General features: G+C 36.0%; 1 protein-coding gene across 10 annotated transcripts in view; it reads left to right on the top strand.

The window, feature by feature from the left end:
- The window catches only part of EXOC6B (exocyst complex component 6B), a 696,544-nt gene that overhangs the window by 72,192 nt on the left and 596,952 nt on the right, over positions 1–27,400 (top strand). For 8 of the 10 annotated variants that reach the window (XM_027131993.1, XM_027131994.1, XM_027131995.1 and 5 more), the window contains 4 exons: positions 12,674–12,839; positions 16,974–17,021; positions 18,697–18,787; positions 18,900–18,945. In XM_027131993.1, coding sequence (XP_026987794.1) covers positions 12,674–12,839; positions 16,974–17,021; positions 18,697–18,787; positions 18,900–18,945 — 351 coding nt within the window. Of the gene's footprint in view, positions 1–6,769; positions 6,870–12,673; positions 12,840–16,973; positions 17,022–18,696; positions 18,788–18,899; positions 18,946–27,400 lie in introns of those variants that run through there. The other 2 variants (XM_027131999.1, XM_027132003.1) reach the window with 2 other exon arrangements.

The following is a 27,400-nucleotide window of genomic DNA, read 5'->3' as shown; positions in this document are numbered from 1 at the left end:
CCCTATCCCACCTCTCTAGGTGGTCACAAAGCACGGAGCTGATCTCCCTGTGCTATGCGGCTGCTTCCCACTAGCTATCTACGTTTGGTAGTGTATATATGTCCATGCCACTCTCACTTTGTCACAGCTTACCCTTCCCCCTCCCCGTGTCCTCAAGTCCATTCCCTAGTAGGTCTGTGTCTTTATTCCCATCTTGCCCCTAGGTTCTTCATGACCATTTTTTTTTTCTCTTAGATTCCATATATATGTGTTAGCATACGGTATTTGTTTTTCTCTTTCTGACTTACTTCACTCTGTATGACAGACTCTAGGTCCATCCACCTCACTACAAATAACTCAATTTCGTTTCTTTTTATGGCTGAGTAATATTCCATTGTATATAGGTGCCACATCTTCTTTATCCATTCATCTGTTGATGGACACTTAGGTTGTTTCCATGTCCTGGCTATTGTAAATAGAGCTGCAGTGAACATTGTGGTACATGACTCTTTTTGAATTATGGTTTTCTCTGGGTATATGCCCAGTAGTGGGATTGCTGCGTCATATGGTAATTCTATTTTTAGTTTTTTAAGGAACCTCCATACTGTTCTCCATAGTGGCTGTATGAATTTACATTCCCACCAACAGTGCAAGAGGGTTCCTTTTTCTCCACACCCTCTCCAGCATTTATTGTTTGTAGATTTTTTGATGTAACGGGTTTTTAATGTAGTTGAAGTTGGCTTCTTTTGGGAAAAAATGCCTAATATCAGCATATCAGTAAGCAGGAGAAAAGTAGCCTTCAGTATGAATCTTCAAAGAATGGACTCACAGTCCTATTTGGTGTAAATGTCTCCAGAGAGTGCAAGCTTAAATTCTTGCTGGCTTTATGAACAGTTTCTTAGGTTCTGCCTAGTTTGTAAGGAGGGGAGTTTCTATATTAGGGTATAGTAGTTGTAGTAGGAGGGGAGGTTTTATAGTAGGGGTGTGTTATGAGCTGAATCTTGAAGGATGAGGAGGAATTTCCCAGATAAAGTGATAATAAGGAGATTCTAGGCAGAGGGACTACATAGCACACTCAGGGAACTTCAAGCAGAGTTGTAGAGTGAGTGTGGGGAGTATTCAGAGATAAATCTGTACATGGATGGGGTCTTACATACTATGCTAGGGACTTTGGACTTGATCCTGAGGCAGGACTTAATCCTAAATTGTGGTGTGCGTGTGTGTTTGTGTGTGTGTGTGGTGTGTGTGTTTCATGATTATATTTCATTTAAAGAAGATTACTGTGAGAGAAGTATCGAACATGGATTTTTAGGAAAGTAAGGAGAGGGAGGTGAAAACAGTTGCTTGGAGGAGAGATAATGACGCAGGGCAAGGCAGTAGCAGAGGAGGATAGAGAGGAAGAAAAACATAGAAAAGCTATTATGGAATTAGATTGGGAGGCCTTAGTGATTGATTGATTAGTTGGAGGGAGGTGTGAGGTTGAGTGAGGCGTCAAGGATAACTTATGTATTTCTAGTGTCGGTAACTGGGTGGCTCTGGTTGTTTCAATTGAGATGGTGAATATAGGAGGGATGTGCAGGTTTGGGTAGAAGAGTTAATGATTTTAACTTTTGACATGCACTGTTTGAGATGTATTTGAGGATGAATGGTGGTTGAATATTCAGGTTTACAGGATTTGAAAGATATGCCTTGTTATTGATTTGGGAACCAATGATGTTTAATTAACAGTGAAAGCTGAAGTATTGGTGATATCTCCGAGGGAATATGAAGAATGAGAAGAGATGAAGTCCAAGCAGGTATTGAGGGCCAGAAGGACGAAGAATTATTGGAGACTGAGAAGGGGAATGTAATAGAAACCCTGGGAGTAGATATTTAAGAAAGAGGAGGTGGTTAGCGATGGCACATATAAAAGAGGAGTCAAGTAAATGATTTGATTTGACAATTAGTAGGCTTTTATTGACCTTAGCAAGAATAGGTTCATTGGGGGGATGTGGGTAAGAAACAGGTTACACTGGATCGAAGAGCAAATCCAATTTGAGGAAATGGAGGAAGTGAGTATAGACTGCTCTTTTAAGAATCTTAACTGTGAAAGGAGAAAGAGGGAAAGAGAAAGGATACCAGATTAAAATTATTGGAAGAGAGATTTTAATTTAATAGTACTTCATTTAAAAAACACAAAAAAGCGCCAAGTTATTTTGTTAAGAGGGGACATGTTTTGTTAAGAAAAAGAAGTCAGTAGAGCTAAAACATGAAAAGTACAGACATTTAAAAAAGTATTGATGGGGTACAGGGGAAAGGAGGTTTTTAGAACATAGGATTAGTCTTATAAGTAAGGTAAGTTGTCTGTTTTATTGAGATAGGAATGCACAAATGTAAGGGTAGATAGAGATATAGATAGACTTGTATATTGGAATGCAGGGAATTAAGAAGATTCATGCCTAATAAGCTTGTATTTTCTTTATGAAATTAGGTGGCAAAAGTAAGTTGCTGGATCAAGGTTGGACTCTTAAAGAGAATGGCAATAGTTGGGAATAAATGTTCTAGTCGTGGAAGAATGAGTTGGCAAAAGACACACCAGATGTTTGGATGCTGCTAACGGTTCATGTATTTGTATAATTAGCTCCATCAGTATAAGGTTCTACACACAACTGTAGTTGAGTCATAAAGAGAATGGCAGCCAGTTCTAAATGTTGGTAGATAGAGCTGAATAGAGAAGAGTGCTCTTCCTCTGTTGGGGGACTTCTTTTGGTGAGGCTTATAGGTTTGTCTTTTTACTTTGAGGATAACAACTTCCTGTATCTTTCATCAATTCTGGGAAATCCTCAGCTATTTCTCCGAATATTACATGTTTTTTTTTTTTAATTATTTATTTATTTATTTTTTGGCTGTATTGGGTCTTCATTGCTGCATGTGGGCTTTCTCTAGTTGCGGTGAGCGGGACTACTATTCATTGCGGTGCTCGGGCTTCTCACTGCAGTCGCTTCTCCTTGTTGTGGAGCACGGGCTCTAGGTGCACGGACTTCAGTAGTTGTGGCTCGCGGGCTCTAGAGTGCAGGCTCACTAGTTGTGGCACACGGGCTTTGTTGCTCTGAGTCATGTGGGATCTTCCTGGACCAGGGATTGAACCCGTATTCCCTGCAGGCAGATGTCAGGCAGATTCTTAACCACTGCGCCACCAGGGAAGCTGTTTGTTATTTTTTACTAGAGCTCCCATTAAACCCATCCTATTCTCCATGTTCTTAACCTTTCTTTACTGTTTCCTGCTATAGGTTGAGTGTTTTGTGTCCCATCAATATTCATATGTTGAAATCCTAACCCCCAAGGTGATGGTATTAAGAGGATTAAGAGATGGGACCTTTGGGGGTGATTATGTCAAGAGAGTGGAGGCTTCATGGACAGGATTAGTTTTCTGGGCCATTATAAAGAGGCCCCAGAGAGTTTGCTTGCCCTTTCTGCCCTGTGAGGATACAAGTTAGCTGCCCAGAAGAGGGCCCTCACCTGACCATGCTGGCACCCTGATCTCAGACTTCCAGCTCCAGAACTGTGAGAGAGAAATTTTTGTTGTTTATGTTACCCAATCTGTGGTATTTTGTTATAGCAGCCTGACAGACTAAGACATTTTACATCTTTTGTCTCTGTGCTGCATTTTGTATAAGTTTTACGCGTACTTCCTAGTTAAATATTGTCCCTTCCCATTTATTAAATTTTTAAATATCAGTAATTATAGTTTTTATTCAGAAAGTTCTATCTTTTCCAGTGTGTCTGTTTTTGTTTTGGTAATTCCCTCATGTTTCTTTAAATATATTACACATTTTTGATTTATACATATTTATTTTCAAGCAGGTCTGATTCTGTTGTTTTTGTTGATTCTTGTTTATATGCTTTGTTTCCTTGTGTGTTTCATGGTTTTTGATACTTGAGTTCAGCTCAAAGGAATGTTATTATTTGTGAAAATAATTAGAACTATTGTTAAGATGTATTCCTCTAGAGAAGCTTTTCCTTTTCTTCAGTCAGTTTTCTGGGGTACTAACAACCAGACTTTTAAAATAAATTCTCAATTTGAGATATCTCAGACCACACAGGTAATATTAAATATGAACATGGGCCCTCACTTTGGCTGAGAAGGCCAGGTTGTGGCTTCAAATTATCCCAGGAGTACGTCTCCCCGCTTCCCTGCCCAAAACAAGGAAGTTTCCTTTCAGCCACCTTTTATGGGGAAGAATTTTTCTACATCTTTCACTAAGGGTGTAGCCCTTGGGTGTCTTGGCTTTATTCACTTGGAGGCCTCTCATTGGACTCCCCGTCTCTTGTGGGCCCTAGGTTTTGTCTCTTGTTCTCTATATAGCTATAAAATAGAAGCATTAGGGGCTTCCCTGGTGGTGCAGTGGTTGAGAGTCCGCCTGCCGATGCAGGGGACACGGCTTCGTGCCCTGATCTGGGAAGATCCCACATGCCACAGAGCGGCTAGGCCCGTGAGCCATGGCCGCTGAGCCTGCGTGTCCGGAGCCTGTGCTCCACAACGGGAGAGGCCACAACAGTGAGAGGCCTGCGTACAGCAAAAAAAAAAAAAAAAAAAAAGAAGCATTAGGTTATAAGGGATTGGTAGAATCTGGAGTCCTGTTCTAGTTTTGTTTTAGCCTCTGGAAATTTTCCTTATTTTCTTTTTTGCTTAGCCACGCACTAAAAAAGATTTAGAAACTTAATGCAGCAGTTTTAGAAGTTTAGTAGTAGAAAGGTTTTTCATGGTATATCCAGTCTTACATATTGTCCATGGAACTTTATCCTGTTTTGCCTACTTAGTTCTCCATCATGTTTTAGGATGGAAACTATTCTCATACCTTTTATCCATCCTCCTTTCAGGGTCTTCATTGCTTATAGACTTAAGGTGTCTTAAATTGTGATCATTTATGGCCATGGGGTGTGAAATTAGACCAGGAATTGAATGTGATGTTGGCAAGTCTGGTTCTTTCTCAGAAAATCAGAAAAGTATGTGCGTGTGTGTTTGTTTCATGCATGTGTGTGTGTGTATCACAGATGCATACATATAGCATACACACTATATAACATACATATATGTGTATATAATGTGTACTTATGTAGGTACATACATACTATACACAACATACACATTTACAAATGACGTCACATTTATTATAGTGTGATTTAGTGATTCTGGGAAACTTGGCTGGTCTAATTTTGTTAGACCCACATTAAATCTACATGCATAAGGAGACCAGGACTATTCACTTAAGTGTTTCTAATACCTGTCCCCCATTGGTTTGTTTTTCTGTGTGAATACCTTTATGATCGCTGTCACTGGAACCATAATGATAATTTTAAGTGTGGAGAATCTGAAGCATTTCTTCAATTAATAGGCAGTCTTTTACAATATTTTCATAGCTCTTCAGAGCAATTATTTAAATTAAATACTTAAATCTTTTGTAAAGGATCTTGAAGAGTTCTACTGACATACACTAGATTCAGACACATTATGATGGTGGTGGATAGTAAGTGAATCAGTAGTTTCATTTTGTTCTAGCTTTACCTGTTTAAGTGTTAAACTTGACACTTTGAATTCCATGCAGTGAAACTGGAGCTAATCTACCAGTGTTAATTATAACCCTGTATATACCAACCGTATTAGATTCAATCAGTATCACCAGGCTGTAGATGGAGTATTTCTTTTATTTGGCAGTAGCATCTGAAACCCAACTTTTAGCTGTCAGATTTTATGACCACCACTGAAAGCTGCAATGAAATAAATCTTATTGCACTTAATGCAAATTGATACAGAGGCCAAGATGAAGCCACTAACATATCTTGTAGTGCTTTTGTGTCTTCAGTTGCTTATGCTGATTAATTGTTCTAACAGTGTGACATTATCATGGTAGTAGTTAGAGCAGTCTTCATATCCTTAATTTGGAGTTTTCTTGCTTTCGTTAGTTTATTTCCTAATAGTCTGTTGTTGATTTGACTGATGTTTTGTGACAAGGTCCCCTTCTCCACTTTCCTGTGCTATTTAACCAATACCTGGGTTTTAGTAGGCTCTTTGGCTAGGTGCCATTTGAAACTTCTCTACCCTGTTTTTATCCCTTTGAAAATAGCCATCATGGAAGTGTGGGGTTCCCTTCCTGCCTTGAGGGAGAGTTCCATCACAACTTCTTTTGGTTGCGTGGGCTATCTTAGTGAAGCCAGTTGGATACCTTCGTATTTGCAAAGTGGGAAAAGGATTTGAATGTATTTGGTCTCCTGTGGCAGTACAAAAACATTTGGGTGTAGTCTTCAGCTTAGACTTCATCAATTAGCATATGCTTCCCCTGTCATGGATGGTGATATACAGTGATCTACTTTCACATTTTGCACTCAGAGCATCCAAATTACCATAGTAAGGTCTGAATTAAATTGATAGACAAACTGAAGTAAGGAAGGGAAGGGGACTTTAAAATCCTCTTGACCTCCTGCAGTTTCTCTTTCAACATCCTGCTCAAATCTGTTTTTCTACTTTATTTTTAACTTTTGGAATAAACAGAAATACTAATGATGCTTTTATGGAGCTTAATAAGAAGAAAATGTTTCAGGACTAAAACCATGACAGAAGTTAAAAAACATATATATGAAAAAGAAAAGAACAAAAATTCTGGAATTTTTTCTTGGACTAATCAAAAACAAAAGCAAAATGTTCAGTCTTTTGTGTCTTGAAGTTCTCCTTGGTTCTGAAAACATCTCAACAGATAAACTGTGTTTGATATGATACTCTTTTGCATCCATCTTTGAGGCAGTCAGAAACCCACATGTTAGTTTCCTACCCTTACTTCTCTTTCTCTATCTTTAGCATACATGGAGGATCTCCTCTGTGCCAGGCTCTGTGCTATAAGCTGGAGATAAAATGGGTAAGACACAGTCTCAACACACAGGAGATTAACATTTTGGTGTGGGGAAACTGACAAGTGAATGGGTAATCAGAATATAGTTAAATAGATTCTGTGATGGCATTAATAACAAAGGAGGAACACCTAACAGAGTCTATGTGATTAGAGAAGGTTTCCAGAAAAAGTAAGGTGCAAGCTGAGATTTGAAGAGTGGATTGAGAGTTAACTCTTAACTAAGAAGAAAACCAGAAAGAGCAGTCTAGGTCCTGGAAACAGGATTCCTTAGCCATGTTTAGACTTTGACTGGTTGCTGGTTGTTTCTTTGATTTGCCTGCTACCTTTGAAGAATGAACAGTGTTGTGCATTTAGGATACTTTGTTTTGAAAGTAGCAGACTATTGAGACAAAGTGGAAATAGGAAGTTTCCCTTAAAATAGGAAATTTATTAATGCACATAACATGAAGGCTGGAGATAGGACTGTTTCAGGATTGGCTCATCATCAAGGACCCAGTTGTTTTCCATTTTTCCCCTTTGCAATCCTCAGATTATTGGCAATATCTCCTCTCTTCTCAGGATGGTTGCTTCATCCCTAAGCATTGTATAGGACAATGTCCAAAGTAGGAAAAGCAGTTTCTTTTCCTGCATCCTTCAGGAAAGAAACCTTTCCTTGGATCCTCACTTCCAAAATTCCCTTTACTTCCATCAGTGACTTGTGTCATCTGTTAATTGGGCACTGACAAGGGGAATGGAATTACCATGATTGGTCTAAATTAGTATTTACCCTTTGCGGTAGGATGGAAAGGTGAAGTACCAGAACAAATTGGAACTCTTCCAGCAGGAAGAATGGAATAGCTGTTGTGTAGGCACAACTAATAGGGAGCAAACTCATCATAAAGTGTGTGTGTGTGTGTGTGTGTGTGTGTGTGTGTGTGTGTGTCTTTTAAAAAACCACTTAGCTTTGTGTCAGGCTTCATATTGCATTAGTTTTTCCTGTTTTCTTTGGGAGTCAGGCCCAGGTGTATCAGTAACAAGCAATATAATTTTGATTAAGGCATTTAACTTTTCTTGGCTTCAGTTTCCTCCATTGTACAATAAAAGCTTTGTATTCCATCCCCGAGACCTCTTTCAACTCTAACGTTTTAGGGGTCCATGTGACTTTCTTACTTTCCTTTGCTCTAAAAGGAGACAGACTGATGTACTACAGAGAACACTTTCTAGCTGTGTGGATTTGGCAAATTACTTCATCTTCTTGGGTTTTAAGTTCCTCAGTTATAAAATGGGAATAATGTCTAATTTATAAGGTGCCTAGGATTTAAATGAGATAACACATGCTCATTACATTATTTATTTATTTTCTCATTTGACAGATTGGAGCTGATGTTAAGTTCTTGCAAGTGATATAATCCTGTAATGAGTCAGTACTTGGGAATCATAAATATTTTTGTTGAATAGAATTCCTGAAGTGTTTTATAAATTAAAATCTCTCTCTTAATCTAGGTGGAATGTTTAGAAGTATGTGTCAGATATGGACACTAGGGTAAAACATTTTACTTTTTGCAAAAACCTGTGGTTTACTTGGGATTTTTTGGAAATTAGACTCCACAAGGCAGCATTTATGTAGTTGAGTAAAAATTTAGGCTATTAAAAGTTGCTAGTTTCCAAACATATCTTATTGTTTACATTTCACTAGGTACCAGAATATTCTTTGGATTATCACAAATAATTAAACCAGTGGTGCAGTTTATTTTGTAGTCTTGTTTAATTGTGACATACCTATGGCACACATGTCAAAAGCATATGACTGTTTTCAAGATCCTGCTTTGTATTAGAAACGGATGTTTAAACATTAGAGTACTTTATGTAAAATATCATTTAATGACAAGTTATAAGACTTTGGCTAGCAAGTATTATAGAATATAGTTTTTAGATTTTTAAGCAGCCTCTCTTTGCTTGGTCACATCAAATTTAAGTTTCAAAGCATGTTGGAAATGGGCCATCACTAGATGGCAGTCTTTCTCCAGTTTAATCCATTTATTGTGGGGGAGGGAGATAACTGTTCAGGTGCAATGTTGATTACCAATATTAGGTTAATTTCAGGAGATCTATGACTTTTCCAGAATTTAAGACTTGTTTATTTTTGTTTTTAGCATTTTATATCTGATAGCTGGTTAGCACTAAGTCTGAGATACAGGTGAAATGCTGATGTGAGTTGAACTGTTAGGTACTAATTATAGTTGCCTTTTCCTGTTAGGCAGTTTGAAACAAAACCTTTAAATCAGTGGTTTTTAACCCTTTGATAACCAGATGAAAACTGTGGATGTTTTCCTTAAAAATTACACATATGTGCTTCTGCTTATACACATAAAATCTGGAAATTGTGGTTTTCCAGATGCGTACTCATGGAACACAGGTTAATTAAATATAGTCCAAAACTCCTGTTTTAGATGTGTGGGTTTTACATTTTATTCTAACTTTTAAAATTCTCAAGATATTCAGGAGATTCACTATAAATCTTTCATGTTATTCAACATTATTATAATTGAAGAGACTATTAGAATCATAAAGACCCTAAAATAGGAGAAACAGGTGGGGCCTAGTGATAAGGATGTAGAAAATTCATTAACTTGTTTTGAACTACCTCTTTACACTGTTCTGAAAAATGTATGATCTTTACATTATTGCTGACTGGACTTGAAAGTGGAAGTGAATTGCAGAAATTTAGAGCTAGGCTGATGCTAAAGAGGATTTCTAATTGATTGCTTCCTATTTTCTAATGAGAAAGCTGAGGGTGAGAGAGATTAACTGAATTGACCAAAGACTCATAGCTAGTTAATTACATTGCTAAACACCAAGGCCATGCAGTCAGGCAGCAAAAATCCACTCTTCCTTTCTTTGATTTATACTTTTTTTTTTATAGAAAGTTCAGGGAGCTAGGATAAATTATGAATTTCTTAGCTATGAGATTTTCTTCTCCTTGAGGTTATCTTTTGTCATATTAATGTAGATCTTTGGAGGGAGAAAAATAAAAAGTTTTACATTGTAGAAGGAAGTATACTTACTACCTAACTTAAAAGTATTAATGGGTCAAGATATAACTGAATTTGAAACCAAGAGGCTTGTCTCAGTATTGAATAATAATCTTCTTATGCCATTTAGACTGATGAATTTTCCGTGGTTATTCCTCTTCTTCAAATGGCAAGGAATACTGGTGCCTTTACATGGAAATCTTTCTTTTCCTTTCCTTTGGAAGGGGAAAAGTTATGCTTTTTTTGAGGTTAGTTGAAATGTCAATAGTAGATTCTGTCTTGTGTTTCCCAATAGCTCTTCTACGCAAGTGGTTATGCTATAGTATGTCTTAGTTGTCAAAGCCGGGATTGTTTATAATTTATTTGAAGATCTTGTCCCTTTATTTGAAATGAAGGAGAATGAATCTGGATTGCTCTGGTTTTTCTGAAGTAAGTGTTCAGAATTCTTACCGGAATCCAAACTTGTATATATATTTTCTATGGTTACTGCTTGAGTTCTGGGTAGTGGAAGTGATCTGCTGAGGAGTGGGTGCTCTCTTATCCACAGGACCAGGGTGGTGATCTGGTACCTACAAATGATTATAGAACCAGAAAATGTTGGTAATGAGCAAATGTATATTTGTTGAATAAATATCAGAGATCAAAGTGTTCTTAGAGATAATGTTATTTATTTACTCAATGAACGTTTACTCACTGCCTATTACCTGTCTGGCACTGTTGTAGAGGTACAGTGGTGAATTGGCAGACAGAGTTCTTGCCCCGGAGTTTACAATCTAATTGGGATGGGTTGGGGGGAAGATAGATAACAAACTATGGATGATGAGAAGGAGAAAGTTGCTTGAAGATATAGGGGGTGAGTGTTACTAGCCTAAGAACAGTAAAAACAAAATTCTTGAGGCAGGAAGAGGCTAAAAAAAAAAATCCTCTGTAGCAGGAGCATAGAGGATGGAGGAAGGCAAGGCTAGGGGGTGGGACCTAGAGAGAAGCAAGGTTAGAGAGCTAATCAGAGGTTAGATTATGTGGTATGTTATAGGCCGTGGTAAGGATTTGTGATTTTTATTCCTTTTGTAAAGAGAACGAATTGGAGCGATTTAAGCATGAGGCTACATCTGAACTATTGCTTCATGAAGACCATTTTTACTGCTGTGTGGAGAGTATCTGCATTGGGACAGGGAGTAGAGGGGATGAAGAGTGCAGAACGGAGACTTTTACTTTTAGGAGGCTATTGCATTGATCCAGTGTGCCAATGATACAGGTTTAGACTAGGGTTTTAGTGGAAATGGAGGGATGGTGGTCAATTTTAAGATATGTTTTGGAGGTTGAGTTGTCAGGACTTACTAATGGATTGGATGGGGTGTATGATGGAAAGAGGTACATGAGGAGTGATTCCTGGATTTGCATTTTTGACTTGGGCAACTGGATAGTACCATTAGCTGAGATGGGGTAGCTGAGTGGTGGGGAGCATCAGGTTTGGGAGTGGAGATAGTTTGGTGATAGATGATTTTTTTGTTTTTCTATGTTAAAATTTGAGATGGCTTTTGAAAATCCAATTGGAGTTGTTAAATTATAGCTGGGTATTTGAGTCTAGTGCTCAGAATTGAAGGTACAGATTAGAAAGTCTACCACTGTAATAGATAGTATTATAAAGACATGGGATTAGCTGGCATTTCTTGGTGAGAGGGCATAGGTAGGGAAGAGAAGAGCTTTTACGAATATTTACAAAAAGAATAGAGGAGGAGGAGCCCAGGACGGAGATTGAGAAGGCATGTCAGTAAAAGGATGAAAATCACTTAGTGTGGTGTCATTGAAGTCTAGAGAAAATGGTGTTTTAAGAAGGAAGGTATATTTAAACCATAACAAATGCTGCCTTTAGGTACAGTAGGATGGATGCTAACTAATGGGGGTTGAGGAAGTAGAAAGAAGTTTTGCTGGGAAGGGGAGCAGAGAAATGAGATGGTAGCTGGAGGGAAATGTGTAGGTAAGGACAGGTTTCTTAAAGTCATGTTTAAATAGCCATGAGAATGACTTAGTGGAGTGGGAGAAATATATAATACAGGATAGGGATAAAAGGGAATAACTGCAGGAGTAAAGTTCTTAGAGACAACAAGAATGACTGTAGATAAGAGCTTGAAATACTTTTTCCATTGTTATAGGAGGGTGGACAGAATAGGAGTTTCAGATGTAAGTAGGTTGGTTGAGGAGAGGAATTTTTTTTTCCTGAGAGCCAGAGAGAGGGTAGACATTTGAGGAGAGGAGAAGGAAGGTTTTCACACATTTTGGAGACTACAAAGTGATTTTTTGGTGGTGGTATTTGGCGGGATAATTTCATTATTTTTAACTGGTGTCTGGCTGCCCAATTTAAATTTGTCGTAAGATAGCTAAACTGAGTCTAGCAGCACAGTTACGTGATTTCTCTCCAGCAGTGTCAGGTTCTTGGGTATAATCTTGGAGTAAATGTATAGTTGGGTTTATCCAAAATTAAGTTTTTCTAGATTAGTTTAATTGAGAAAGAAAGGTACGGAGGAATTGTAATTCAGTCCTTTCATTTTATGATGAGAATTCTGTGATGAATACTGTCAAACACTTACATATTTTTCAGTAAATAAGGAAACAAAATTTTGGATTTTCCTAAAAAAAATACTCATCTAGCGTTGGGGCAACATTAATACAATTGGATTACTCTGTGGTTTATGTAACTTAAATACCTGATTTCCAAATAAATTTGCTTCTGGGTTTGTAATTCTGTTTCTCTTTCTTAGATGTAAATCTGGTATAATCTCCATGCCATTTTTTTAAAAGGTCTGTCTATGATGGTGAGGAACATGGACGATTCATGGAGAAGCTTGAAACTCGCATCCGCAATCATGACCGAGAAATTGAGAAAATGTGTAACTTTCATTACCAGGGCTTTGTGGACTCTATAACGGAACTGCTGAAAGTAAGAGGAGAAGCCCAGAAACTCAAAGTAAGGAGACTCTAAGACTTGTTTCTCTCTGTCTTGGGGTTTTGATGAACATTAAGAGTGGGGAATACATTGCAGGTGACATATTTGTACTAAACATTTTTGAATAGTAAGAAAGGAGTTTATACTGCAACATAGATAACTGGGATTATGGCTTTTAGCTGGAAAGGATACTGTTTTAAGTTAAAATTTATTTGGGATAACTATGTGTGGATGAGAACCAATGACAAGAATCAGTTTCTTTCACACAGAAACCCGGTTGACTCTTCATGTCATCTGTCTGCTTCCTTGCTAGATGAAAGCCATCACTATTGGATGACAGAATTGCAAGGCATGGCTGTAGAAGTCTTTGCAGCAAGGCAATCTGAGCCAAAGGAAATATAAAATTAGTGTTAGTTGGGGAATGTCTTCTACCAAAGCATGAAAGTTCTTTCTTGATATGACAGATTTAAGTTCAGGAAAGAGGCTAGCTATATTGGTTTTGTCCCTGGCATAGCAAATTCACGTATCTTGGGTAACTGACTTTGATACAGAAATATTACTGTATTTGATTATGGGATGCTGTCCTAGTGCCCATTGTTACATAATAAACAATATATACCATATTATCTTTATAAAATTTCCAAAATTTTGAAGTCCAAAACACATTGGGTCCCAAGATTTCAGATAAGAGTTTATGGACCTGTACAACAACTATCCAATCATCATAAGAAATATAATATTGCCAACAAAATTAAATCTCTCTTTTTTATCCTTCTCAGTGACTCTCTCCACCCTCCCCTCCAAAAGTAACAACTCTTCTGATTTGTTGTTAATGTTCTTTAATGCTTAACTATTTTAACTGAAATTAACTTAGATTCCTTTCTCAGTCAATGTACCAAATTTAATTTCAGATGAACTAAAGAGTTAAATGTAAAAAAACCATAAAGGAACTAGTAGAAAATATAGATGAATATTTATGTGATTTTTAGGAGTGAGGGATACATTTCTAAACACAGTTCCTAAGCCAGAAAGAAAATATTGATAGGTACGACAACATTAAAATGAAAGAACTTTCTACGTAGAAGTTAAAAATGTAAAGGTAAATAATAAATAAAAATATTTACAAATACACATGACAAATGATTGATATCCTAACATAGAAAAAGCCTACAAATTAATAGGAAAAATATGAACACTCTAATAGAAAACTGAGAAATACATGTTAATATACAGTTTACATAAGAAGAAATATAAGGGGACTCTACAATTTAGAATTAAAGGAATGCAAATTTAAACAATAAAGTGCCACCTAATAAAATGACAAAAATGAAACAAATATTAAGATTGGAGATGATACCTATCAACCTGGGAATGCCTGGTTGGAATGTAGACTGTTACAACTTTTAAGGAGAGCAATTTTATTTATCAATACTAAAAACACCACATAGTTTTAAGATTTATTCTACAGCTACACGTGCATGTACAGAGATGTTCATGTGTTTTTTTTTTTAATGACTAAAACTTTAAGATGTCCCTGAAAGTGATGTACTAGAGGATTAGTAAAATAAATCATGGTATATCCATTTAAAAGAGTAATAAACTACAATATATTGTAGAAGGATATCTGACATGGGAAAGCATTAGAAATGTTTGCTTAATGTATAAAGCAGATTAAAAAGTATGAACAATTTGATTCCATTTAAAAAGTTATACTGAGTTTTGGGGGGCTGAAAAGCGTCAGATGGACAGAAGTATCTGAAATATGTGAAAACAAAGATACGGGGCTTCTGCCAGGAGCTGTGTGTGCTGTTTGTCCTCACTCAGCCATCCCAGCTTCCCATCCATCTTCACCTTGGGCTGTTCTTGATGCCTGTATTCCAAAACCTCTCCCTCTGCTCCTTGGGCTCTTTGTCCATGATGGGCAACGGGGTGCTCTGTGTCTGGTTACTGAAGTAGTCATGTGGTTAAGTACCTGAATATTGCCCATAATGCTCACCATTAACACCTGGGAGACTCTGCTCTAGGGGACATCCATTCAACCTGTGTTAAGAGCCTATGGAACTTAGAAATTCTTGAACTTGAGAAAAGAGTTTAGAAAATGGAAAAGGTTAAGTATTACCTGCTGTCAGTACTATTTGAACATAACAATGAAAAATCCTACTCTCTCTAGGATGTCCATTATTTCTTTTGATTCACAGTATGTATGTTGGTACGTGTGTGTGTATATATACACACATACATATATATGTTCTCTGAAGCAACAAGTAGCATCCTAGACAGGCAATATAGATTTCCTCCCATTGTTATGTTCAAATGGTATTGAAATAGTAATTACCTTTCTTATCAGAAGCTTTGGTTAGGCTCCTGTGGATGTTTTAGAACTCTGGTTTGCATGAAATCAATTTAGTGGGCCATGATCAGTATTTTTAATAAAAATTGAAATAGAATAAAAAAGGAAGCAACGAAGTGTATTACATGCAGTAAGTCCAAACATTGTTTCTTAAAAATTTTGTTTCTCTGTGTGTGTGTGTGTGCACGCGTCTGCATTCCCTATACTTGTGTACTGGGTTGCAATGTAAAATATATTTCTTACAATGAGTTTGAGGTAAAAAAAATTTCAGAAATGGTAAACAAGTTATTTTAGTAGAAACAGCAATGCTGAATTTAGTAGTATTTATGGAAGGTTGAATTTTTTGAAATCTGTTTATGTGAAAAAAAATCTATTCTTGAACAATGATCACTCAAGGCAACCCACCCCATTTTTATTCACATCGCTTAAAAGCTTTTTCTTATATTGAGCTGATATTAATCCCATTTTTGAATAACATTCATTTATTGGTTTGAATAATAAACTTTTCAATCTCACTTATTCTAGACCAAGGATCAACAAGCTATATCTTGCAGGCCAAATCCAGCTTGCCTCCTAATTTTGTAATAAAGTTTTATTGGAACACAGCAATGCCCATTCATTTATGTTATGTTTATGGCTGCATTTTTGCTACAATGGCAGTGCATGTGGTAATCTGCTCAGAAAGTGATAGTCCAGGTATAGTGTATAGTGTATAGTTTAGGGCAAAGTTTTCAAAGGTGTGTTCCTGAAAAACTAGTTTCTTAAGATGATCCTCAATAAAAGGATGTTACATAAAATAAGTTGGAAAACACTATATGATATCTCCTTGGGCTTCAGGAAGTCCTGAATAAACTAACCTGTTTAGTGGTATTTCCCATACATATTGATGTGTGTGTGTGTGTGTGTGTGTGTGTGTGTGTGTGTATGTACAGAGTGCAGAGTACCTTTTAACTACCATTTCTTGGTGTTCCAAGAGACATAATAGGAAATGCTGGGTTAAGGTAGTGTCTTAAAAGCGTAAGGAGTCGCAGTTATTGGTGGAAGTATGGAAAGCTTCTATTAAAGAAAGCTTTAGAAGTTAATGTTGCTCATATTTTGATAATGTTTAAGAAAGTGAGGAAATTACTATTCTATATACTTAATTTTTTTATATCAGTTGATTCTTCAAAAGTGGCTACCAAAATAAGTGGTGCCAGTTCCTTTAAATTATGAACTGTACCTAATTTTAAAGCTTGTTCACCTGATTTTGACTGTGTGATCGAGAGATTAATTTAGAAAAATGGGAATGTGGAAGTGTTAGAAACTATTAAGAATTAATAATCCAAAAAATTAAGATAAAAGGTTTTCTAAAATTAGATAAGTAGAAATATTTGACCTGAGTTAAAAAGTTCAATTTATACTCAAGTTTTCCAGGAATACATTGGTGAAGTGAGGACTATCTATGAAAAAATTTGTTCTTTGTACACATAGTAGAGATGGTAAGGTTCTTTGTGGGTTATTTTTTCTATTATATTTTTTCTTTCCTTTCCAAATGAAAGTGTGATCTTTAGTTATGTTATTTTAGTTTGTAATATTTCAAACTGAACATATTTTTTAGTAATTTTTTTTATTGTTCAAAAGGTCATACAAATGTTCAGTAGAAAAGTTGATATAATTTCATCCCAAGAGAACACCACTAAACCAAAATGTGGTGGAATATGGAAACAATCTGAATACCTATTCTTAGTCTTTTCATTTAAAATTTTGATCTTATCCAACTATTATCTAAGTGTTTTTTATGAGTTTAAATTGTCTTCTCTCCACAGAATCAAGTGACGGATACTAATAGAAAACTACAACATGAGGGAAAGGAAGTAAGGCCAGTTTACCTTTTGAAAAAATCTTTTCTGTTTCCTGTCATTCTCTTTGATAACTGTGTTCTTGATTTAGTGGCTTGTAAGACCATAAGCAGCATGTTGGAGGAACTTGGACATTATCTTTGCTTCTCCTAATGTTTATCTGAAGTAAATGAATATAGCACTAGAAAGCTTAATGAGAGTATGTAGCCGCCTTCCTTAGCTGTGTTTTTAAATCACTTGAGTAGTCATAATATGGCCAATGCTGTTTCCTCTGCCTGGAATGTTCTTTCCCACATGTTTACCTACTTCAGACTTTTGCTCCTCACATGTTACCTCCTTCATGAGGCCTTTTCTAACCACCTTATTTAGAATTGCAGTCTCACGTTCACGCCATGTATTCTTTTTATCTTTCCTGCTTTATTTTTCTCCATTGCACCTATCATGCTTTGGTATTATACAGTTTTCCTTATATGTTTGTTTTTTGTTTGTCTCTTTCCATTAGAAATTAAGCTCCATGAGGTCAGGATTTTTTTTTTTTTTTTTAACTGCATTGCCATATCCCCTCTACCTGCCTAAACAGTGACTGGCACAACATGAATATGCATAAGTATTTGTTTAAAAAAAAAAAAAGAATCTTTGATTCTGTTAATTGATATACTCACCATTTAAATCATCATAGTTTATAAGATTATTTTACATCCATTTTCTCACTTAATCCTCATGACAGACCTATGACAAGGTCAGGACTGGTATTATCACTACTTTATTGATTAGGAAACTAAAACAGATGATTTGCTAAAGTTTACATAGTAATTGGAAGGCTGGGACTAAAACCCAAGTTTTCTGACTTACAGTCTATTACCGTTCTCTGTATCATATACCTTCCTCATTGCCTAATACTTACTTAATGTTTAATTTTAATAATCTTTAAGATTAGCCTTTGATTGTCTTATCAGTAACTTAATCAGGACCATTCCCTTTTTTCTTTTTTGCGTAGTATCTAAGTAGATAACTTTTAGGAAAGGGTATGGGATAAATACTATAAGAGGCCATGTAGATTATTGCTTTTTAAAAGTTTGTCTCACATATTTTAAGTTTTTGCAAAGAATGCAGTTTCTTCTAGTTTTATTGTGGTATGACTTCAGATGGAAGACTTTAAAATGTTGTGAGAAGAAAAGTGAGTTACTCTTCATTAAACTGGAACTCTTGGAAAAGCCACAACTTCTAACTGTGTGGTTTATTTGTTGAAATACAGATTTAGTTGCAGATTATTTTCAAGATTCATTTGAAGCTGTATAGGAAGAACTGTTTTCCTCTAGGAGTCTAGCACTGATGACAGAAATATAGGATCTTCTTAGAAGATTGATGAAATATAAATCATGAAGAGTCTGAAGAGGGTGTGGAGCAAATATGCATGCTTTTTCTTTTCTCCTGGATAGCCCCTGAATTTTAAGATTTCATTTCACCTAGCCTTTTCTAATGTAGTATGTATGCATCTTGGGGAGAAAGTGGGAAACCATACAGGGATGTTTTACTGGTTGAGAAAGGCAGTTCCGTAGTCCACTTGGCAGATCTTACTATGAAACTGTCTGGGATTTTCTGATGAATTGAACATAGGGTGGAAAAATGTGACTGAAAGCTTTTTATTTACAGCTGTTGGCATAATTCAGTTTTTTCCCCTCTTGCTAAGCTGGTAATAGCAATGGAAGAGCTGAAGCAGTGTCGACTACAACAGAGAAATATTTCTGCCACTGTTGATAAATTAATGCTGTGTCTTCCAGGTGAGGAACTGGAAATAGAGTAGAATTCTTGATGCAATTCCTTTAGCTTTAATTAGTCTTTTCACTTTCTCTAAATAATGCTTGTGTGCTCTTTTTCCCCTTCTCTTTCAAGTCCTGGAGATGTATAGCAAACTGAGGGACCAGATGAAAACTAAAAGGTAAGATATTTTTTTGTTGAATACTTTGTATTATCTAAAATTTCTGTTATTTAGAATTTTTTTAAAAGTCCATATTTAGCATAACCTTTCAAAAAATAATTAAGTCCATATAACATCTTCTCTTGCCTTTTGTATATCTATTGATTCATCCTGAGAGTTATTTACATATGCTGATGTATTTTGTCATGTATTATGTTTAATAAAAAACACTACACGTAGTTTGATTTTTAGAAGACCCAGCTTTTTAGGGGAAAAGCATGTAACTGTTTTAGTGATAGTTAATTTGAGAAACATGCTTTGGTTTAGTATTATAGTAGAAAAAATAGTTACTGGTTTTGCTGGGGTGGATCAGTCAGGGTTCTCCGTTGAAATAGAACCAGTGGTGTGTGTGTGTGTGTGTGTGTGTGTGTGTGCAGAGAGAGAGAGAGAGAGAGAGAGTGATTTTTTTAGCAAATTGGTTCACATGATTATGGAGGTCCAAATCTGCATAGTAGGCTGATAGGCTAGTGTCAGGGAAGAGTAAATATTGTTCCCTGAGTCTGAAGGCAGTCTGCTGGCAGAATTCCGTTTTCCTCTGGGGAGTTTAGTCTTTTTCCTATCAAGGCCTTTAACTGATTTAACGAGGCCCACCCACATTATGGAGAATGTTCATCTTTACTCAGTCTACTGATTTAAGTGCTAATAATCTCATGTAAAAAAAAAACTTCACAGAAATATCCAGAATAATATTTGACCAAATCTCTGGGTACTATGGCCTAACCAAGTTGATATATAAAATTAACCATCACAAGGAACAAGGTCAAGGTTAAGTTCAGAGGAGTCTTTTCCTGTGTGTTATTTTCATCTGGTTTTATTCCACAGGAAACTTGATAGTGACTCTTTGGCTCTTCTTCCCAAACTAGAGTAAGCATCTCCACCCTCTCTGCCCTGGAGTACCCTGTGGTATGATGGGGGTATGTGAAGCTATAAGATAAACAGGACACATCTTCCTGGAATGTTAATTTTACCTAGTTTTGAGGGGAAAAGTATGGAATTAAAATGTATTTAATACTGAAATAAGATTAAAAATATTGTGAATAAAAATGATAAATTCTCAAGAATTTTAACATTAAAGCATGAGGCATCAATATTTTTTGAATTTCTTAAGATTATTTCCCAAACTGCCTTCTCCCTGGGAGGATACATTCATATAAGAGAACATAGGTTGAACAGTATGAGAAATTCTGTTCAGTGAGATAGAAAGTAATATTATTTCCCTGATAACCTTTTTGTGAAGTTCTAAAATTATAGAAAATTACAGAGATTAAAAAAAAGCTTCAGTATCAACTTCTCTGAATTAACAGATAGCAACAATTCCAGTTTTGATTCATATATATGTAAATATTTATGACATATATATAAACACATATGGACAGAAAGAGGTAAAATGTACATTTTAAAAAATTATAGATAAAACTCATATCCCCTTCCTCAGTCCTATCCCTTTCCCTACTCTGTTGGGGAAACTAGTATCATAAATTTGGTGTGTCCTTCTAGTCCATGTTTTTAATACCCATAAATCATATGTTGTATTTTGTGTTTTTAGAAACATTTACATGAATAGTTCTCAGTCCTTGTTTTTTTGAGAATCATTCATTCAATAAAAATGAATTGAGTACTTACTGTGTTGTTAGGCATTGCTCTTAGTGCTGGGAATATAGCTCTGAACAAAATAGACAAAAATATCTGCTGCTGTGGGGCTTACGTATTAGTGGAGAGCTTTTAAATTTATGTATAGAGATCTAGTTCACTTATTTTAATTGCTGTATAGTAGTCCCATTATATGAACAACCCACATTTCTCCTCTTAATTTGAGTGGCTGTCATAAGTACTGTTCACCAGTATTTCTAGCTCAACCTCTTTCTGGCACAACGAGTAGGTTTATATGTCTTGGGCTCCTTTGAGCTGTATCAACACTGCATACTGAGTTGCCCTCCTATATTGTATCCTCCTTACTCTACTTGGGCTCTCATACCCTGTGTTATGCTTCTGTCTTCCCTGAATGCCCTCCTCATCCCTCTTTGGCTCTGACATTCCATGCAATGCTGCCTTCCTATACAGACAGTCTTACCTCACTAGGTCTCTTGTATCCCATGCTGGTCCATCTTACCCCTCACCCACCAGTATGAATGCTCTCATTTATTTAGGTCTTCTTTAATTTTTTTCAGCAATGTTTTTAGTTTTTAGTGAATAAGTCTTATCTTTTGTCATATTTATCCCTATTATTTTGTATTTTTTGATGCTTATTTTAAATGGTATTGCTGGGGCTTCCCTGGTGGCCCAGTGGTTAAGACTCTGCCCTTCCAGTGCAGGGGGCATGTGTTTGAATTCTGTTCAGGGAACTAAGATCTCACATGCTGCAGCGGTGCAACCAAAAAAATTTTAAAAAAATGCTGTTGCTTTTTAAATTTCAATTTTCAGTCATTAATTACTAGTATACTATTAAATTTGTATATTTATCTTGTATTCTGCAACCTTACTAAATCACTTACTAATTCTAGTAGCATTTTTGTGTATTCCATTGGATTTTCTATGTAGCTGATTATCTTGTCTACAAATAAAGACAGGTATATTTCTTTCTTTCCAATTGGGATGCTTTCTTTTTGGTTTGGTTTTCTTGTTTTATTGAACTGGCTAGAGCCTCCAGTACAATGTTGAATAGAAGTAGTGAGAGTAGATATCTTTGCCCTGTTCCTGATCTTAGGGGGAAAGCATTTAACCATTAAGTCGTATATGTTAGATACAGTCTTTTTGTACATGCCATTTAGAAGGCTGAAGAAGTTCCCTTATTCTAGTTGTTGAAAGTTTCTATCAGGAATGAATATTGTTTTTGTCAAATGCTTTTTCTATGTCAGTGAGATGATCATATTTTTTTTTTATATTTCTTTTTTAGTTTATTAATATGATAAATTATATTGAATGTTAAACCAAACTTGCATTCATGGAATAAATCCCACTTGGTCATGGTAAATTATCCTTTTAAATATGATGTGGTATTTGATTTGCTAAAATTTTGTTGAGGAGTTTTGTATCTATGTTCATGAGAAATACTTGTCTGTAGTTTTCTTTTTTGTAATATCTTTGTTTTTGGCATCAGATTAATGCTGGCCTCATGAATAACTTGGAAAGTTTTCCCTCTTTGGTTTTCCAGAAGAATTTGTGCAGTGTTGGCAATTACCTTCCTTAAATATTTGGTAGAATCTAACAGTGAAACCACTTGGCCTTGGAGATTTGTTTGTTTTTGGTGAGAAAGTTGTTAACTAAAAATTTAATTATAAAAATAAATACATGGCTGCTTGCATTTTGTGTTTCTTGAGTAAATTTTGCTTATTTGTATCTTTCAAATAATTTGTCCATGTCATCCAAGTTTTTGAATTCCTTAACAAAAGTTATTCATGATATTCCTGTATTATTTTAACAGTGTAGGATCTATAGTGATACTTTCTCTTTCATTGCTTATGTTGATAATTTGTCTTTTCTCTCTTTGTTTCTGTCTCTGTCTCTCTGATTATTTTGGCTAGAGGTTTGTCAATTTTATGATTTTTTTGAAAATAGTAATTTAGGTTTTATTGAGTTTTTTTTCCTTGTTTTTCTATTTTACTGATTTTCACTGGTATCTTTAGTATTTCCTTTCTCCTGCTTACTTGGGGTTTAATTTGCTCTTACAAATTGAAGTATAGTTGATTTACAATGTTGTGTTAGTTTCAAGTGTACATCAAAGTGATTCAGTTTTATATATATATATCTCTCTCTCATAATATATATCTCATATTTTCTTTATCCATTCATCCCTTGATGGACACTTGGGTTGCTTCCATGTCTTGGCTATTGTAAATAATTTGCTCTTTTTTTAGCTTTATTAGGTGGAGGCCTAGGGCATTGATTTTGGTTCTGTTTTCTAATGTAGCCGTATAAAGCTGTACATTTCTCTCTAAGCAGTGTTTTGACTGCATCTTACATGTTTTCTGATGTTGTGGGTTTTTTTTTTTTACATTTATTTCAAATATTTTCTAATTTCTTTTGTAATTTTTAGAATTTATTTCACCAACTTATTTAGAAGTTCATTGGTTAATTTCTAAATATTAGGGGATTTTCCAGATTTATCAAAATTGATTTGTAATTTCACTTCATTGTGTTCATAAATGTAAAACGTATGATTGCAACCTTTTATATATTTTGAGACTTGTTTTACGCCCCAGCATATGGTCTGTTTTGGTGAAAATTACATACACACTTCAAAATAATATATATTGTTATTGAGGAGAGCATTCTTTAACTGTCATTTAGATATACTTGGTGTTGTGCAGGTTTTCTCTATCCTTATGATTTTGTATTTGTTATTTGTTGACAGAGGAGTGTTGAAGTTGCCTATTATAACTGGCTTTGCATATGTCTTCTTTCTGTTCTTTCAGTTTTTGCTATGTGTATTTTGAAGCTCTCTTATTGGATGCATATACATTAAGCATTGTTGTATCTTCTTGACGAAAGGACCCATTTGTAATTATGGAAGGTTCTTCTTTATCCCTGAAATATGTGTTGTTTTTCTTTTTTTCTTTTTTTCTGAAATATGTGTTGTTTGGTATTAATGCAGCCAGCCACTGCTGCTTTCTTTTTAATTTTTACATTGTCTGTTTTTAATATCCTTTTTTCTAAAATATTCTTAACAGCTTCATTGAGACACAGTTTACCTACTTTTCACTTCATTCATTTAATGTATACAATTCAGTGGCTTTTAGTGTAGTCAGAGTTCTGTGACCATCACCACAATCAATTGTAGAATGTTTTTATTCTTCACGAAAGAAACTCTGAGCCCCCTGGCCATCAGCACACAATTTTCTCCTGTCCCCTGCCCCCCTTGCCAGCTACTGGGAACTACTGATTTATTTTCTGTTTCTTCAGATTTGCCTATTCTGGACATTTCATATAAATGGAATCATATACTATATCGTTCTTTGTGATTGGCTTCTTTCATTTAACATGATGTTTCCAAGATTAATCCATGTTGTACCATATATCAGTACTTCATTTCTTTTTTAAATTAATTAATTAATTAATTTTGGGCTGCGTTGGGTCTTCATTGCTGCACACGGGCTTTCTCTAGTTGCGGTGAGCGGGGCCTACTCTTCGTTGTGGTGTGCGGGCTTCTCATTGCGATGGCTTCTCTGGTTGCGGAGCACGGGCTCTAGGCACGTGGGCTTCAATAGTTGTGGCACGTGGGCTCAGTAGTTGTGGCTTGTGGGCTCTAGAGTACAGAGTAGTTGTGGCGCACGGGCTTAGTTGCTCTGTGGCATGTGGGATCTTCCTGGACCAGGGCTAAAACCCATGTTCCCTGCCCTGGCAGGCGGATTCTTAACCGCTGCACCACCAGGGAAGTCCCATCTCTTTAATTGCTGAATATTCCACTGTATGGATTTACCACATTTTATTTATCCATTCATTAGTTGATGAGCATTTGGGTTGTTTACAATTTTGGGTTTTTACAAATAATGCTGCTATGCATTTTTGTTTACAGGTTGTTGTATGGACATATGTTTTCATTTCTCTTGGCTATATACACCTAGGAATGAAATTTTGCTGGATCATGGTAACTCTGTTTATCCATTTGAGGAACTGCCAGCCTGTTTTCCAAAGCCGCTGTGCCATTTTACCTTCCCCCAGCAGCATATGAGGATTCGATTTTCTGTACATCCTAGCCAATACTTATTACTGTCTGTCTTTTGATTATGGCCATCTTGGTGGGTGTGAAATGCTGTCTCGTTGTCCACCTTCATTTTGAAATATATTTTTGGTGGGCATATAATTCTAGGTTTATAGATTCATTAGTTCTTAAGATATCATTTTTTTGTCTTCTGGCTTATGTAGTTTCTGAGGGAGAAGTATATGAACAGCCTTAACTTTTTTGTCACTCTACTTAATGTGTCTTTTCTCCAGCTGTTTAAAAACTTTTGTCTGTATAATTTGTTCTCAGCAATTTGATTTTGATATGCTTTGGTGTAAATATGTTTGTATGCATGAATGTGTGTGTATATTTATACTGCTTGTGGTTTGTTTAGTTGCTTGGTTTTTTTTTGAAATTTTCATAAAATCTGAAAGATGTTCAGATATTATTTTTCCAAACCTTTTTTTTGTCCTTTTTCCATCCTCATTCTGAGACTTCAGTTATATCTATGTTGGACAACTTCACATAATCCCACAGGTGACTTGAGGATCTTCTTTTTCTCCAGTCTTTTTTCTTTGTGCTTTATATGGGATAGATTTTATTGCTGTGTTCTTTCTTTTTCATTGTCTAATCTTTTAATCTTATCCAGTGAAATTTTCATTTCAGATGATATATTTTTCATCGTTAGGAGTTCCATTTAGTTTTTTATGTTTAATTTCTTTTGTTAGTTTTGCATCTTTAAAAAATACCTGTAACAGAGCTCTAATTTCTGTTTTTATGTACTTCTTTGCTAGTTCTGTCACTTCTGGTATTTTGGATTTCTCTGAAGATTATTTTGTTTTTCCTAGTTACATGTCATTTTTTTGGTTCTTATCATGTCTTATAAGTTTTGATTGGATAATTGTCATTATATTATGTTGTTGAGTGTCTGGATTTTGGGGAGCTTTTTTTTCTTAGAGGGTGTTGGTCTTTGTTTTGGCAAATAGTTTAGTTGTTTTCAGATCCACTTGATCCCAATCCCATCAGACCCCATTTTTAAGCTTTGGTAGGCCCTCCTTCATTCCAGGGGTTGCTGTGGGTAGTATTCATCTACTTTGAAAAACTCAGAAACCCCCAGGGACTCTTCACTTTGGCTGTTCAGAGTTCAGATGTTTCTCTGTCTTGTCTGAGTTCCTTGAAGTGTTTTTCTTACATCTTGCTGCTGTCTGTCTGTCTCTCCTTCCTTGCCTTCTCTCCCTCCCTTCTCTTCCTTCTCTTCCTTCCCTCCCTTCTTTATGCCTGTTCATGCAGAATTTCACTTTTCCTATGCCTGGCCTAGTACTTAGCAAAGACTCAAGGGAACCCTTATGTAAATTTCTGCATCTTTTTTCTGCATTGCTTCCTTTTTTTTTTTGGAATTCTGCTGCACAACCTTAAGGTGCACAAGCTTTCCTGAACTCCTGTCTCTGATGCTAAGTTGTTGGGCTCTGTTTGGGTTTTCTCTGACTGTGTCCATGATCTAGAAATCACATTCAGTCAGATAACCCAGATAACTATTTTTTATTTTACTTATTTATTTTTTGGCTATGTTGGGTCTTTGTTACTGCGCCTGGGCTTTTTCTAGTTGTGGCGAGCGGGGGCTACTCAACGTTGCGGTGTACGGGCTTCTCATTGCAGTGGCTTCTCTTGTTGCGGAGCACGGGCTCTAGACGCATGGGCTTCAGTATTTGTGGCACATGGGCTCAGTAGTTGTGGCTCACGGGCTCTAGAGTGCCGACTCAGTAGTTGTGGAGCACGGGCTTTGTTGCTCAGAGACATGTGGGATCTTCCTGGACCAGGGCTCGAACCCATGTCCCCTGCTTTGGCAGGCGGATTCTTAACCACTGTGCCACCAGGGAAGCCCCCCAGATAACTATTAAATTCACCTTGTTTGTTTCTCTTTTTTCAGAGATCACAGTTCTGTGTTACTTGATGTTCACTATGTGAAAGCAGTTGTTGTATGTATTTTAGCCAGTATTTTACTTCTTAAGAGTGAGAGTTCATGTCTGTTCTTTGTTATTCCTTAATGGCTGGAAGCCTAGTTATTTTTTTTTTAAGCTATAAATACTCATTATACTACTAGGTTTTATGTTCCCTGAGGAAAGATATCTGACCATCTTTCTAGCTCTAGCACATAGAAGGGATTAAATATTTCTTAATGATGCTCTTTAATTAGGAAAGACACTAATATTTTCTGTGCAGAAAGATTTTGTTTTATATTCTTATCATACTCTGAATTTTAAGAAATTTCTCATGGGTAGTTGTAATCCACTTTGAAAGATTACTTATTAGAATTTTAAAAACCATCATTGTGAACGAGTTCCATACCATGACAAAAAAGTTCCAAAATTTAATTTGCCTAGAATCAACATTCCTCTTCTCAGGATAGCATTCAACCATGTCTAAGTTATTCTGACCTTAAGTTATCCAATTTTTAGGATTATTTAGACATCTTTTCCTGCCTTATTTAAAAAAATTTCTTGCTTTTATTTCATTTACTTTCTTTCTGCTCACATCTCTATTAGGGAGCCTGCATGCGGTGGGGGGAGGGGGAGAGCTAGCACATTTGGCTTTTGATTCAGTTTTAATGTTTAGAGGTTGTCAAAAGTAATGTCAAAATCTTGTTTTAGATTTCCATGGCCCCTGGAAATAGAATTCTTTTCTTTTGGTGTCTGCTATAGAGGTGTTTAATTGGCTGTCATTCTTTAACCTGTCACTGATATTGAAGTACACTAGAAA

Source organism: Aethalodelphis obliquidens, unplaced genomic scaffold (assembly GCF_003676395.1).
Source record: "Aethalodelphis obliquidens isolate GAN/ISIS:26980383/991018 unplaced genomic scaffold, ASM367639v1 scaffold40, whole genome shotgun sequence".
NCBI lineage: Eukaryota > Metazoa > Chordata > Mammalia > Artiodactyla > Delphinidae > Aethalodelphis > Aethalodelphis obliquidens.
The sequence above is the reverse complement of the archived record's forward strand: the minus strand, read 5'-3'. Positions and strand labels throughout refer to the sequence as shown.